This window comes from Corylus avellana, chromosome 10 (genome assembly GCF_965113065.1).
Source record: "Corylus avellana chromosome 10, dhCorAvel1.hap1.2, whole genome shotgun sequence".
NCBI lineage: Eukaryota > Viridiplantae > Streptophyta > Magnoliopsida > Fagales > Betulaceae > Corylus > Corylus avellana.
In genome coordinates, this window is record NC_142499.1 from 16,055,045 (window position 1) to 16,072,070 (window position 17,026).

The following is a 17,026-nucleotide window of genomic DNA, read 5'->3' on the forward strand; positions in this document are numbered from 1 at the left end:
AGGAGCCCCTTCTAATTGAAAGGGTTTGGGCTTATATTTAAATCTCAATGGGTGCTGGACTGTGTCCAAGACGGCTTATGTTTTTTAAAAACTATGAACTGTTAACTCTCAAGTCTCATCTCTCTCTTATATTTCTTAAAGTATATATGGCGTGCGTTCTCATAACATTTGGTGCATAAAGATTGATTTTTAGGTTGGAAAATATACCACATAAGTTTTGAGAGATTGATGAATAGAATTACTTATGTTAACACTTCTCTCTCCCCCTACGCTACCCACACCATCAATGCCGTCATTCCTTTTTGTCCTCGTGCAAATTGAAATTCATGGCACTTATCTGTTTGAATTGCAAGTAGTTTAGGCGGGTACTATGAGAGATACAATTATCGTTCTTGATCCGAAAGGAAGAGAAAATTGAGGATCTTAAACAATAAAAAACCGAAAAAGAGGTGGGCTTCCTAACGATAGACCCAAATCTAAAACAACAATGCAGAAATACAAACAAACGGTAGGAAATGAGACAAACAAGTGACTCGATCTTCTCAATATGGCCGCATAAAGCAGTTACATAAACAAAATAGGTATAGACTAAGGCGAACCAATTCAAACCCACACTTGAAAACAACAACAATCACTAGAATGAGGCTAAAACGGTAAAAACACTGTCAAAGTCCAAATCAAGAATTGCATGAGAGAGGCACCAACATAGATCCTGCTACAAAGGTCTTACAAGCAAATGAACAAACTGTGTTTATGGGCTAAGACATGCTTACAAGCAAATGAAGAAAGCTACACTCGATTCGGTGCTATATACGACCACATCCAAAAATACACGTATATTGTTTTGATATGATAATCCACCAATTATTTAAATTCAAAATTTAATTATTTAATTAATATTTTAATACTAAAAAAATAAATAAATAAATGACGTAAAAAAGGTTTTAAGTCAAAACTTTTTCACTATGATAAATAAATGACGTAAAAAAAGGGTTTACGTCAAAACATTTCACTATGATACGATTTAAATCACTAATTACTTTAAGGCTGAAGCTTGGGAGGAGCACTTTTTTCTGGCAACCATTGCTCTTATTTTAAAATTTTAAGCCACTAAAAAATAGTTAATTACCTTTTCAATACCTCTGTTTCACATTTTTATTTTTTTCTCGATTAGGTTTTAATTCGTATCACACATGTTAGATGGTACTTGACTTATAGGTAACTACTAGTTTAGTACCTATATCACCGTTCTATCAACTAAACTAGCGGACTGCAATTGGGGTAGTCGTTTCGACCACCCCTGCGGCCGGTCTAGAGGTGGTTCGACCACCTTCATAGCCTCTAGGGGTGGTTCGACCACCTGTTTTTGGCCATTGGGGTAGCCGAACCACCCCCATGGGCCTTAAGAGTGGTTCAGCCACCCCTTACGACCCCCAATACTATCTCATAGTTGCCCGTTAGTTTGATTGACAAAATAGTGACAGAGATATTAAATTTGTATTTATCCATAAGTCAGATATCATCTATGATACTAATTGAAACTTAAGTGAAGAAAATAAAAATATAAAAATTTAAGTATTAAAAAAGTAATTAATCTTAAAAAAAAAAAGAAAAAAAATTAATCCTTTGGTTTTTTTTTTGGCCGTTAACTGAGTGATTTTAAACTGATTGCTCTCATCAATACAGAAAAAGAAAATTGAATAATATTTACAGAGTGTATAGCAGAAGGGCAAGGGAATAATAATTGTCGACAAGAAAAAGCTGGTGAATGTCGGGCGAAGAATAACTGAAATGAAGAGTTTTTTTTTTTTGATGAATAAGGAATTTCATTCAAGAACAACCAATTCAAACTACAAAGATATTCCAATTACAAGCCTTCTCAAAAGGCCAAAACCTTAGCCACGCAGGGCTTCACACTTGCTCCAAGCAAGCCAAAAGCATACAACAAACAATATGGCAAAACCAGCACTACCAAAAGAAAATCCAAAGCAGGGCTGCTCTACAAAGAATCAACAAACAGAAACCAAATCTGCAGAAAACCACGCAGGGTCTAAAATCAAAAAAATACTAATCAAACAACTTCAAAGACACTACTCAACACCAATAGCAATACTAAAAACCTCTCCAAAAGGAGACCAGCCTTCAAGAAGAAGAGCAAGGCAGAAAAATAGAATATCAAGTCTGCACAGAAACTATAACAGCAAGTCAGCATGCAGATTCCACAAAGAAGCTAAATCCAGGTTCTCTCTAGTTCTTGGAAACTTTCCCTTCCCAGCAATTCTTGACCTCACCTCCCAAATTATCTTCTTCAAAAGCTGCTCCTCAGTGTTAGGTTGACCAGAATGCATTAGCTCATTCCTAGTGCACCATAAATTGTAGATGACAGAGCCTAGAACCAATCTGCAAAGAAAACCTTTAAGAGACTTATTCATCCACTCTTGAATTCCTTTCTGCAGAAACTCATCCCAAATAACTGGAACATTGTCCACTCCACATCGAGCCATACAAAATTTCCAGATTCTATAGCTAAAACTTCATTCAAAGAACAAATGCCCCCTACTTTCAACTTGATTATGACAAAGCAGACACTTAATATCACCTTGAAACCCCCATTTAAGCAACCTTTCACCTGTTACAAGTCTATCTTGTATAGCAAGCCACAAAATGAAAGCATGCTTGGGAATGGCATATGAGAACCAACCAATTTCCACCAGGCAATTTCCTCTTTCTTCTCTCTCAGCAACTCCCAAGTTTCTGAACTAACAAATATCCCCTTCCTAGATGCAGTCCACACAGGCTTATCATAAGGAGCAAACCTAATCTCAGGAAGCCTAGCTTGGATTTCAACCAGAGCATCAGATCTGGCTGGTCTCCAATGCCATTCTCCATTAAGAATTATAGAAGAGAGTTTAGCCTCCACATTGCTTCTAGCATCATAAATAGCCCTATGCCCATAAACCTCATATAGAATACCTGAAGGATGCCATGAATCCAACCAAAGGTGAATATTCTCCCCATTTCCAACTTCAAACTTCAAAATCCTTTTAGCTATACTCCTCAACTTCAATATCTTTCTCCAACTCCAAGAACAGGTTTGAGGAAAGCCAACACTCCAGAAACTCCTCCCTTTCAACAAATTTTCTCTCACCCAGGCCACCCAAATAGAACCTGATCTAGCAAAAAGACTCCATACATGTTTAAGCATAGCAGATTGGTTCCAAGTCTCCAACTGTTTCAAGCCCAAACCTCCTTCCTTCTTAGGATAACATAGCTCTTGCCAAGAAACCTTAGCCTTTGCAGACCCTTCACTCTTCCCATTCCACAAAAACCTATTGAATTTCTGTTCAATAGCCTTAATGACCTTCTTTGGCAAAATAAAGATACTAGTCCAGTAAACTTGCAAACTGTAAAGCACGGAAGATAATAATTGGAGCCTCCCTGCATAGGATAAGTTCTTAGAAAGCCATGAGTCAATGCGCCCAGCAATCCTATCCAACAAAGCCCCACAATCAGCAGCAGAAAGTCTAGTAGAAATGAGAGGTACCCCAAGGTACCTAACAGGAAGGATGGCCCTCATTCATTCCCAACTCTCCTAACAACATATGCTTTACTCTATCTGAAATCCCAGAGCAAAAGAAAGAACTCTTAGTAGGATTTGCTTTCAAACCAGATAGTTCTTCAAACTCAAGTAGAGCAGCTTTTACAATAGTAATAGCATTCAAATTTGCTGCAGAAAAAATAAGAAGATCATCTGCAAAACATAAGTGAGTAAGTTTCAACTTCACACACTTGGGATGAAACTGAAAACCTGATCCAACCCCAGTATGCTCAGCCATAATCCTTGAAAACACCTCCATGGCTAAAACAAACAAGTAAGGAGACAAAGGATCCCCCTGCCTAAGCCCCTTCCTGCCTTCAAAATAGCCAACCAACGTGCCATTTAAACAAATGGAAAACCTAGGAGAGGTGATACACTCCTTAATCCAACTTAAAAACTTCAAAGGAAACCCAAAGCAATGAAGACAATGTAACATGAAGTTCCAATTGACAGAGTCATATGCCTTCATAAGATCAATTTTCAAAGTACAACGAGGATCCCCTTTACCCTTGTGATAATTTTTCACAATCTCCTGAGCCAATAAGACATTTTCTGATATGCTTCTTGAAGGAATGAAAGCTGATTGATTCAGGCTAACCAAATCACTCAACAAAGGGAGCATCCTATTAGAAATGATTTTAGTGATGCACTTATAAATCACATTACAACAAGCTATAGGTCTGAAATCCCCAATAGTAGATGGATTCACCTTCTTAGGTACCAAAGTTAAAATGGTAGCATTTACCTCCTTAAGCAACCTGCCACAAGCAAAAAACCCCTTAATAGCTGCCACCACCCCTTCTCCAACAATAGACCAAGAGGCCTTAAAGAATTCTGTAGAGAACCCATCAGGACCAGGGGCCTTGTTGGCTGGCATGTGGAATAAAGTTTCCTTTATTTCTTCTGCAGTAACCTCCTTCTCCAAAATAGCAGCCTTATTACTAGGAATGGCAGTAGAAATAAGCTGTCTAATCCTGGCTGCTTTCTCATCAGTGAATTGCAACTGATCTGACCCTAACAACTTCTTATAAAACTGGATAGCCACCTGCTTGATCTGTTCCACATCCTCCACTCTATTACCCTGCTCATCCCACAAATGAGTGACAGTGTTCTTAGCATTCTGAACCTTAAGAGACCGATGAAAGAAACTGTTATTCTGATCTCCTAGCTGCAGCCACTTATTTCTAGCTTTTTGCTTTAACAAAGACTCCTCAGCTTTTGTAAGAGAAACATAAGCATGAAGACATTCTCTCTCTTTAAGCAAGCAATCAGCTCTCCCAAAATTAGCAATGACATCCTTTTGAGCCATATCTAAGTTCTCACGAGCCTCCATAACTTTCTGTTTTAGATTCCCAAAGCAAGACAAGTTCTGAACTTTGAGAACAGCTTTCACAGATTTGAGCTTAGCATACAGTTTATACATAGAGACCACATCCACCTGAATATTCCAACCCTCCAAAACCCATTTCAAAAAATCTTGATGCTCCAGCCAAAAATTGAAAAACTTAAAAGGCTTTGGACCAAAACTCTGCATACTACCCACTGAAATAATAGCAGGGGAATGGTCAGAAACTCCCCCTGAGTGAAATTCCACAATGGTTTTTCCAAAATCATTCAACCAAAACTCATTAGCCAATACTCTATCAAGTTTCCTGGCCACAAAACGAGGCTCCTCACTTTTATTAGTCCAAGTATAAAAATAGCCACTGAAATTAATATCCAAGACCTCCAAATCATTCAAACACTACCCAAACTCAATTTCATAAGAGTTTAACTTGTCAGATCCCCACTTTTCTGCCAAGGTCTTAACAACATTAAAATCACCACAAATCATCCAAGGATTAAGACCTACTCTAGCTTTCAAAGAAACTAAATCAGTCCACAGCAGCTTCCTATTTACACCATTATTATCCCCATATATAAAAGAATGAAACCAACAGAGATTATGATTTAGGGATTTAATTACACAGTTTATACTTTGATCATTCCTATTGAGAACAGTTACTTCAAAATTAGAGTGCTTCCAACAAATCCAAATCCTTCCCAAAAATGCTGATCATAGTTATACACATAATCCCAATCAGGAACAATGCATGATCTAACTTTATCAGCTTTAGGAAACTTAACCCTAGTTTCAATCAAACACATAAGGCTAATCTTATGAACCCTAATCAATCTCCTCACCTCTAGCTGTTTTGAGGGATGATTTAAACCCCTCACATTCCATACAAGGAAATTCATGCAGTAGGAGAAAACCCCCTCATTAACACCTCCTCCTCTTCTCCCATTTTGCCTTTCCCCTTGTCAACCAAGAGATTGGCACTCTCCTCATTTAAGGCATATTCAATCACTTTTTGCAGAGTATTAGAAACAGCTCCTGCATCTTTCACCTCATCAGCATCACCTCTGCCATCAGCTCTTGCCAGCAAGTGAAAAGAATTAGTCCAATGAAGATTATCCCTAGCAGAAGGCTTAGAGATAGGAGTTCTTTTAGCAGATATAACTTCAGTCCACTGGTCTTTAGCAGCAACCCTAGGAGCTGACACAATCTGCATCCCAAAGGTTTTACCAGACCCAATACCAACCTTCTTATGCAATTCTTGCTGGATAGGTTCAGTCCTTTTAGGAATCCAAACTTGTTTCTCCACTTTGGTACAAGCATGTGCTAAATGACCAAAAGATTTACACTTCTTACATTTAACAGGCAACCATGGGTACTCAATACCTACTACAACCCTCCCCCCATCAGCACCTACAACTTCAACCTCTCTTGGAAAATCAGAATCAATATCCACTTCAACCAATACCCTAGCAAAACCAAGCCTAAGCTGATCTTCAGTAACAGAATCTGCACAAAGAGGCTTACCAACTCCACTAGCTACATAACTCAAGCATGTAGAGTTCCAAAATTCAATTGGGAGATTATGCAGCTTAATCCAAACAGGTACAGTGGATAAAGATATTTTAAGTAACTGCATACCTGGAGTCCATTTACGTAGGATCAAAGGTTTGTTTGCTATATGCCATAGCTTAGCTTCCATGACCTCATCCCTGGTCCTTTCATCAGCAAATCTAAACAAATAGAGACCATTCTCCAGCAAGAAAACCTCCACTTTCCCATATTGAGCCCACATACTATCCACTGTACGCTTAACAATATAGAAAGGGAGGGGTTTATCTAAAAACTGACCTACCAGTGATGCAGACCACTTCAGTATACCTGCCTCAATCGCTTCCTTAGGAGGTTTGACAACAACTTTCCCCTCCTTTCGAGTAGGTGCAAAAAACTGCAAAGCACCTAGAGACTTCTCTGTTCTGAACAATTGTCTCCAATCATGAGTTACATTCTTATTGTTCTTAGCTTCAGAACCTCCAGCTTCACTCAGATCCACCTCCTTTTCCTTAACAGGAACAACCTCTACACCATTTCCAACCAATTCAACAACAGAGTCTCCTTCGACAACCGAAGTACCTTCAATTGGTAATCTCAAATCATCCAATTCTGGAATCGCATCTGCACACTCCAAAACCTTACAATTATCCTCCTCCTCACTCAACTCAATGTCACAATCTCCAGATCGCGAAGCATCTTCCATGGCCACCTTCTCTTCCTGCAAATTCACTTTGGTATTCTTTTTCCCGCCACGACCTCTATTGGCTCTTCTAGCCATCATTCACCAATTGATCTCCACCTCCTCTGTATTGCAATCTCCAGAGTATTTCCGGCACACCTCCACCAGAAACACAGTCGTCGGAATAGCCACGCGCCCTCACGCGCGGAAGAGTTACGAGAGAGGGAGCAGAAGATCCAATTTTACTCTGACACACTTGTACAATTCTGCCTCCCACTACTTTCAGCTGTGGCAGACAAAGAAGAAGATGAAGATTCGCAGACATGGGAGACATAGCTCAGCTGCTCGATCCCATTAGAAAGATACCCCTCGTCTTGTCCATTCTAACTTTGCGTCTTTTCACATTTTCAAGGGCCTTTTTACAACTCATGCAAATAGGTATACACCAAAGTCTGCCTCCTTTTTGTATTATGGTTAGAGATACGTCTCTATTACTATTGACTAATTGACTAATGCAAAGTGTTTTCTGAAGAAAATGAATATCAAATGCGAAAATAATAGAAAATTAAAAAAGAAATTGATCCTTATTTTTTTCACCTAATTTTTAGAAAATAATTTTTACTTAGGACTATGAGAACAACAAGAGAGCACATAGTATTTCTCATTCCTATAAAGAGATTTAACGTATGAGAAATGCTAAATGTTCTCCTGATGTTCTTCCAGTCCCAAGTGGATATTAGTTTCTAAAAATCGAGTTAGAAAAATAAGAGCCACATTTTTTTTTTTTTTTTTTTGCTTTCTTAAAAAATAATATTCACCTAAGATTGAGAGAACACTAGAAAATCACTTAGCATTTATGGCTAACCGCTAACCACACTAACCGTTAACCGCTAACCGCACTAACTGCTAACCGCTTTTGAAGACGATTAGGAAAAACCGCTAACTTCCTAAGCGATTACGGTTAATGGTTTTGAAAAAAACGCTAACCGCTAACCGTCTTTATGTATATTATATAATAAATATTATATTTATATGGGATAAATGTAAATTGGTCCTTGTAATTGGCCTAAATTATAAATCACTGCATGTGATATAAAAAAATAGGGTTAAATACCTTATTGCCCCTATGGTTTAGCAACTTTATTTTTGTCCTTTAGAGTTTAGTTTTTACCACAAGAGGTACATCATGTGTATATAAGGACAGATATGGTACATTTGTCTAACTTTCATCCAAAATTTGACGGAAATCTACGTCAGCACCCCTAAAATCTCAACACGTGTTCATTTACATAATTAAAAATAATAATAATAATAATTTTTTTAAAATTAAAAAAATTTAATTTAATTTAATTTATTTTAAAAAAAATTGTTTGGAAAAGGTGTGGCTGGATGCCACCCCAACCACTCCCAATTGGCCTGGGATGGTTTCGGCTACCCCAAAAGGCCAATGAAATATATATATATATATATATATATAGGTTGGCCCTTGGGGGTGGCCGAACCACCCCCAAGGGCCTTGTGGGTGGTTTGGTCACCCCCAGATCAGTCTGGGGCGGGCGAAACCACCCCAGGCCAAACGGGGGTGGCTCAAAAGCCTTGGTTTCGGCCACCCCCATTTTGCAACTTGGGGGCGGCCAAACCACCCAAAACGGCTAGGGGTGGGCGGCCTCCCCTTTTGCAAACATTTTTTTTTTATTTAATTTTTTTTATGTTTTTAATTTAAAAAATATATTTTTTTATTTTTAATTAGGCATATGGACACGTGTCGAGTTTTTAGGGGTACTGATGTGGATTTCCATCAAATTTTGGACGGAAATTAGACGGAGGTACCATTTTCGTCTTTATGTATACCCGAGGTACCTCCTGTGATAAAAACTAAACCCTAAAGGGCAAAAAATAAAGTTGTTAAACCACAGGGGCAAAAAAATATTTAACCAAAAAAATAATTTAGAAGTCCTTGTAGTTCATCTAAATTACAAATCACTCGCTATGGTATAAGAAAGAATTTATAGGTCTTCAAGGTATGTGAAAATAACAGTTTACTTCATGAAATCAATTTCCGTTAAGTAATTAACAAAATATGCCACTTTGCCACGTCATACTCAATAAAAAGGCAACACATGTTATTATTAATTTTTCACTTCAAAAATAACAATTATAATTTTTTACATCATTTTACGACGCCAGGTAAGATTACACATCAGCCCTCACTGCACCTCATACTGCTATAGTAAATTAACCTAATATTGCTATAGTAAATTAATCTAATTTCTTATATCCCCAAAATTTTAGCCCGAGCGTAATCCTCCCTCATCTTCATCTTCCTCAGCCACTTCACAAAATGAGACCGTCAAATTCTTGCAAAATGCTCCTAAATCGTGGCGAAGAAGACGAAATGAGCGAGGGTTAAAATTTCAGGAATAGAAGAGATTAGTTAATTTACTGTAACAGTATGACATGACAAAGTAACGGATTTTGATAAGTTACTTAACGGAAATTGATTTTGAGGAATAAACTGTTATTTTGGCCTACCCTAGGGACTTATCAATTATTTTTCATACCAAATAGAATGATTTGTAATTTAGGTCAAATACAGGGATCTATAAATTATATTTTATACTACAGCGAGTGATTTGTAATTTAGGCTCCCTTTACTTCGACGTAAAATGCTTTCCGTTGGAAAATATTTTCAGGAAAGCCAATTTTCCTAAAAATGTTTTCTGTCGAAAACATTTTACGGCGTTTACCGTGCACAAGGAAAATAATTTTCTTTTTCTAATAAGGTCTCCACTGGGACCTGCATGGGACTTGTTCGAGACCCCGCAGGGACGTGCCTTGGACCTCGCCGGGACTTGACCGGGACCTCTTTGGGACCTGCCCGAGACTTGACCGAGACCCGCCCGGGACTTGCCAGGGATCCCGCCGTGACCCATCCAGGACTTGACCGGGACTTGCCCGGGACCCCGCCGAGACTTGACCAGGACCCCGCTGGGACTTGACCGGGACTCGCTCGGGACTTGCTCGGGACCCTCCCGGGACTTACCCGGTACCCTGCCGGGACTTGACCGGAACCCGCCCAAAACCTCGTCGGGACTTGACCGGAACCCGCCCGGGACCCCGCTGGGACTTGACCGGGACCTGCAGGGGACCTACCCGGGACTTGACCGGGACCCGCCCGGGCAAGTCCCGGGAGAGTCTCGATCAAGTCTCGGCAGGTCCCGGGCGGGTCCCGGGCAGGTCCGGTCAAGTCCCGAGTGGGTCCAGGGCAAGTCTGGTCAGGTCCCAGGCAAGTCCCGGTCAGGTCCCGGGCAAGTCCCCATCAGGTCTCGGCCAAGTTCCGAGCGGGTCCCGGTTAAGTCCCGATCAGGTCCTAGGCGGGTCCCGCCGGGTCCAGGGCAAGTCCTGGGCGGGTCCCGCCGGGTCCTGGTCAAGTCCAGGGCGGGTCCCAGTCAGGTCCCGGGTGGGTCGCGGGCAAGTCCCAGTCAGGTCCCGGGCAAGTCCCGGGTGGGTTCCGGTCAAGTCTCGGGCAGGTCCCGGGCGGGGTCTCGGGCGGGTCCTAGGAGGGTCCCGGTCAAGTCCCGGGCGGGTCCCGAGCAAGTCCGGGTCAGGTCCTGGGCGGGTCTCGGTCAAGTCCCAGGCAAGTCCGGGCGGGTCCTGGGTGAGTCCCGGTAAAGTCTCGGCGAGGTTCTGGGCGGGTCTTGGCAAGGTCCATCGATTTAAGAATAAGATGCTTATAGTCGGAAAATGATTTACGGTTTTCAAAACCGTAAACCATTTTTCAAAAATTTAGAAAGAATTTTCGGTCAAAAGGAAAATATTTTTTGTTGACCACTATTTTACGTTATAGTAAATACCATAAAATGTGAAAATCATTTTCTAGAAACCATTTTATGTCGAAGTAAACGGAGCCTTAGGCTAACCACATGGAGCAATTTTGCATTTATTCCTATATATATACATGAAACGACGTCCTTTTTGTGTTTAAAAATATATAAAAATTTAAAAATGATGTCATATATAGTAGAATATTATCATATTACCATATAAACGAAGGTCGTTTAACCGCCTAGGCGGTTAGTGAAGTTAACAGAAACGGTTAGTAAATTTTACTAAGTGCATTTTCACCCCTACTAGCATTCCCTTTAACGTATCCTCACTTACCATATTTGGATTGTAAGAATGCTTTATGCTTTAAGATAACAGATGATCCTTGGATGGGTTTCTGAGGCATATATACTATTTTTTTTTTTTTCAGCTTTTTATGAAATGTTACTTTATATCGAAGACATTATTTCATTGATACCCTTTAAATTAAAACACCTATTTAGGCCCACTAATTAATTTTGACTTTAAATATCATAACTCTTTAGCCCAAGACCAAGTGCGTTCTTGTCAAATGTCATCCATATATGGCCCAATTAATAATTAAGTTATAACATTCTTTCTCACTAATTGGACCATATTGACAAGGAAAATAATATATATATATAGAATAATAATGGTGAAACACTTGAACTTAGTAAATTTAAAATATAACTATACATGCACTTTCTATCAAAACTATCTTGATATAATTTTGGGACAAACTTTATACTTGGTTACCAAAGAATGATAATATGAATCATGATAGAGGTATATCTGTGAACGGCATAAACAGTCCCATGATAACAATTTCTCCAAACTCTATTGAAAAATTATGCTCATTACATTTCTCCATTAAATACCTTGTCATTATTTATTGAGCATAGTGTTGCTTGATTATCACATAACATATTTATGGGCCTCGAAATATAGTCCACAACCTTTAGTCCCATAATAAAGTTTCTCAACAACATACGGAGTTTGATCATCCTCAAAAACAATCTTTTAAGGCTGATTTGGTCACTTTCAAGAAACTTGGTATTCCTAGTCTCAATACTCTGTAATGAATAATCAGGACAATAAAACTTATATTCTTTGATTTTTCCGATACCCATTTAAATAATCACTTATAGTTCTTGGGTCCAACTTTTTCTTCTATGGGTTGCACACAGTAGCAAGTAGAGCTGGCAATTTTGACACGATCCGACAACCCGACACGAAATTACTAGGTTTCGGTTTACCCTAAACGGGTTTGGGTCGTAAACGGGTCGACCCATTTATTTTGCTCTTGACGGATCGTGTCGCAGGTCACCTGTGGGTGACTGGGTGACTTGCCAGACACAATTATTATTATTATTTTTACCCTTAACGGGTTTGGGTCATAAATGGATCAATTGTCCCGTTTATGACCCGACTCATCACTTTCATTTTAAAAAAAAAAAAAAAAAACTAAACGGGTTAAGCGGGTGTTGTCGGGTGACTTGCAAAATTATCATGTCGTGTCCGGGTTTGGTGGGGCCGACCCATTAGCTAAACGGATCGTGTTTGGGTTTACCCTAAACAGGTCGTGGGTCATTACAGGTCGACCCGTCGACCTATTTTGCCACCTCTACTAGCCAGCCTAGCCTCAGCTTGACAACCCTAAATGTGTAGATGTCCTTAAAAACCAAGTTTAGACCCCAAGCACTCACCTAGAGGGGTGAATAGGCAATGTACAACAATAAATATTAAATTAAAATTTGTGCAACATCAAATATATATCAAACTACCACAATGATAATAGACAATCACACGTCAACACAATAATTTTTGTTGAAGAAATGAAACTATTTGAACAACTCTTCAAAAGTAAAACATTTCGAGGCAACCAAACCAAAAAAACTAGTTTTACTATAAAAGAATGAGAACTTTATAATTACAAAACCTTTCTAGATAACTCTCTATTGTACTAAACAAGCGACTCACTTACACATTATCACAATAGTTCTCCCAAAATCTTTAGACAATTCTTCTATCTTATCTCATTAACTGGAACTTTGATTAGACCTTAGTTTGTTTATGGCGAAGCATGTGGTTCAACAAAGATATCTCTTGGCACACAATGGAACAATGAGGTGAAGCACTCAATATTAGGATGGCTCTAATGGCTTCCGCTCCCAAAAATTGTGCTAGATTATCCTAAAGATTAAGATTAAAAATTGCATGTTGAAACCTTCAAACTCATGCAAATCAGGTAGAGGCGTCAGGATGCATTATTGACCCCGTTAGAGCGCCTCTCAGGTTTATTGTGTCTCAATAGTATATTTTGAGGTGTCTAGACATGTTGACGGAGCTCTAGAAGTCCTCGCCTCATGACGTCTCACTGACGGCACATTTTTTAAGTCTTTTGAACCATCCATTTCTGGATGACAGAGCTCTCGGTTGCTCATCTAAACCAATCACATCAGAACGAGGCTCTCTAGAATGTTTTTGAATATAGGTCCATGATGAGTTCAAGCACAACTCATTAAAAATAAAATAAAATAAAAAAACAAAAACAAAAACAAATCAAACTTAAACATCTCAATTCAACTCAACTTAATTACAATCGTAGATAGAAAGTTTCAATTTTTATACTGAACTTGTTTGGGATTCAATTGACTGAGAAGAACTTTGAGAGTTTAAAAATTGAGTAATTCTAAATTCTCGACTCTCATCCCATTAGATTGATATGACCATACCCATTAGTTAGTGGAATGAGAGTATAGCAAAAGTTGAATATGTCCGTAACATTACTCTTCAAAAAAAGCTTTATCTTTAACTGCTCATAAATCCTTGAATATATGGAATAGTTAAAATAAATTATCAATTATTTCTAAAATATTCGAACGACTCTTCATAATTATAGCCGACCAATTTCACACCAATAATTAATATAGCTTATTTTAAGTAACTATTCTTTTATATATTTTTTAGTTAAATCGACATTTTCTGGCATGGCTTACGGACTCGGAATTTGTTATCCTTATTGGTCTTTTTCGCGCTGGCCTATACTTGTGAGAGGTCACTGTCGGCAGCCCAATGCACAACAAAAGTGTTGGCAGCCAACCCAGATGATACTCAGCCCTAAAAGCTAAGTATTCTCTATTATCTTCTGCGTTAATGATTGCATCAAAATATTTTTATTTTTTCTCAACAAATTTTTTTTTTCTCGGTTACCAAACAAGTTTCTTTACCTTTATTTTTTTTAAAAAAAAATTCGAAACACTTTTCACGTTTATATCGGATCAATCAAATCTTCTTACTATTTGAGAAAAACAAAAAATAGAATGATTTGCCAAAGAGACTGGTAAATAAATTCATCACAAAAACCTTTAGAATGGGGTCCAAGTGCTTTTAAATTTGTTTGGAGACTTCCCATCTCCTCCAAAGATTTTGACATGCCACCCTATATATGTAACTTAATAATTCAGCTGAGCACATGCACCAGTACTACCCGGCAACCTTTTTTTTCGTCTGATAGAGTGAGATGTTTGAAAACTTTGTCCAATCTTTTCAGCTTTTTAATCGTTGGTCCGACAATTTTCAATTAGACATTTTAACTAACTTGTTCAGGCTCCATTCATTTCACTCTCCATTTGGTCCTTGCCTTTGTAAATTTACAATAAAGAGATAATTCTTTTATTCAATAATAAATATTGTCATGTACATGGATATATATAAACAGAGTGTGTACAAAGTAGCCGTTGGTTTTCTAGAGAATTTCCTTGTACAGCTTGATATGTCTTTCCTTATTTTCACCCATGCTTTGATTGTATTTCCTTAAGTCTTGGTGTATGATATTTCTCTGATTGATTGGGCGTGTCTAATGGGATATTTCCTTCTTGATGCAGCACCATATCTTCATGAGCTGTAGAGGAGTGAGTCACGGCTGATTGGTTAACAGCCCCCCTAAAACTGATGGGGGGAAGACACACCATCAGTTTTCCTTTGAGAAAGTTGAAGCGAAGAGAGGATAAACCTTTGGTAAAAATATCCGCGACTTGATCAACGGTGGAGATAAATTTCAACTGAACATCTTTATTGGCTACTTTCTCACGGATAAAATGAACATCGACCTCAATGTGTTTCGTACGAGCGTGGAAGATCGGATTAAAGGCCAAAGCAAGCGCTCCAATATTATCACACCAGACTATGGGGCGAGACAAGAGGGGGAGGTGTAAGTCTTGGAACAGCATACGAAGCTAATAGAGTTCAGCCACTGTCATTGCCAAAGCCCGATATTCAGCTTCGGTGCTACTGTGAGAGACAGTAGGTTGCTTTTTGGCAGCCTAAGAAACAAGACATGGACCTAAGAAAACACCATAGCCCGTCGTGGAGCGGCGATCATCCGGGTCACCAGCCCAGTCTGAATCGCTGTAGGCATGAAGGTCAAGAGAACCACGTGTAAAGTAGAGGCCATGGTCCACCGTGCCTTTGAGGTAGCGAAGGACACGTTTAGCCGAAGTCCAGTGAGCTATAGTGGGAGCATGAAGTTGTTGGCAGAGCTGGTTTACCGAGTAGGCAATTTCAGGTTGTGTGAGGGTGCAATATTGCAAGGCACCCACGACACTGCGATATTCACTAACCTCGGTGAGAGGTTCCCCAGACAAAGAAGATAACTTGCTGCCTGATACACATGGAGCAGCATATGGTTTTGCACCAACCATACGTGCACGATGGAGGACATCCAATATATATTTGCTTTGGCGAAGGTGAAGACCATGAGCTGTCCGGGTTACCTGAATACCAAGAAAATATCCAAGTGGGCCAAGATCCTTCAATGCAAATTCTTCTTGAAGGCGTTTGATGAGGGAGGCCAGCAGGTGGCTATGTGTTCCTGTCAAGATAATATCGTCAACATAAACAAGTAAGAACAAATGAACACCATGTTTATGATAAATAAATAAAGAAGTATCCATAGAGGAGGCCGTGAAGTCCAGTTCAAGGAGACACTGAGACAGCCGATGAAACCAGGCCCTTGGTGCCTGTTTGAGGCCATATAAGGACTTGTGCAGCCGGCAAACATGGTGGGGAAGCATGGGATCAACAAAGCCTTGGGGCTGCTCCATATAGACTTCTTCAAGGAGTTTGCCGTGTAAGAAGGCGTTGGAAACATCTAGTTGACGGAGGGGCCAGCCAAAGTGAACGGCAAGTGCGAGGAGGACACAGACAGTAGCTGGTTTGATTACGGGGCTGAACGTCTCTGAAAAATCAACTCCAGAAATTTGATCAAAGCCTTTTGCGACCAAACGGGCTTTATACCGATCAATACTACCATCGGCACGTTGCTTCAACTTGTAAACCCATTTGTTACGAATGACATTCTTATGGGCAGGCCGTGGAACTAAACTCCACGTATGGTTGGCTAACAGTGCATCAACTTCATGACCCATGGCTTGGCGCCATTGAGCTGAGGTAACGGCTTGGGAGTAACATGTGGGTTCAGGAACAAGGACACTATTAAGGGCTTGTAGAGGATGTTTGGTTGTGTAAAAAAGTTTGAAATTGGGGAATTCTTTGGGTTTGAGAGAACCCGTTTGAGCACGGGTGAGCATATGGGTAGGAGGGTGTGGAGGAGAAGTGGGAGTGGAAAGATGAGGTGGGACCAAATCAGGAGACGTTGTGGAAGAGACGGGAGAAGCAAGCAGGCTGGGCGTGGCTTGCATTGAGTTTGGAGTACCTGAAAAAGGAGGAGAATTGAGTGCCGAAATTTCTGGAGATGAGATAAGGCGTGAATTGGGGGATTGGATGAGGGGAATATCCAGATTTTCAGGGATATTGATAGGTTTAGGAGCTTCATGGATATTGACAGGTGTAGGATTTAAATCAAGGGATGTGTGGTTTGGAGAGATCACAGGTGCATTAATTAAGGGAGAGGTGGATGTGGCTGGAATGGACAGAAAAGAGTGGGTAGGAGACGTGGCATTAGAGTGGGCAAGTGGTGGGATTTCTGGAATTAATGGAGAGGGGGTGG

At 39.7% G+C, this 17,026-nt stretch overlaps 1 protein-coding gene across 1 annotated transcript; it reads right to left on the reverse strand.

Moving 5' to 3' along the window:
• Nucleotides 1-1,879: 1,879 nt before the first annotated feature.
• Nucleotides 1,880-7,269, reverse strand: LOC148583408 (uncharacterized). Its single transcript, XM_088511404.1, has 6 exons — nucleotides 5,869-7,269; nucleotides 3,560-5,342; nucleotides 2,637-3,438; nucleotides 2,263-2,400; nucleotides 2,121-2,181; nucleotides 1,880-1,999 (listed from the first exon to the last, which is right to left on the reverse strand). Exons 1-6 carry the CDS (start codon nucleotides 7,267-7,269, stop codon nucleotides 1,880-1,882), a joined length of 4,305 nt encoding a protein of 1,434 aa, XP_088367530.1.
• Between the last annotated feature and the right edge of the window lie 9,757 nt (nucleotides 7,270-17,026).

Bases quoted from the DNA above. Each gene is read 5' to 3' on its own strand.
- LOC148583408 (XM_088511404.1), bottom strand. From the start codon at position 7,269: ATGGCTAGAAGAGCCAATAGAGGTCGTGGCGGGAAAAAGAATACCAAA. The intron at 5,343-5,868 runs GTGTTAATGAGG...GAGTTTGGGTAG, and splicing joins AAATGGGAGAAGAGGAGGAG to TGTTTGAATGATTTGGAGGT. The intron at 3,439-3,559 runs GTTAGGTACCTT...TATCCTATGCAG, and splicing joins GAATGAGGGCCATCCTTCCT to GGAGGCTCCAATTATTATCT.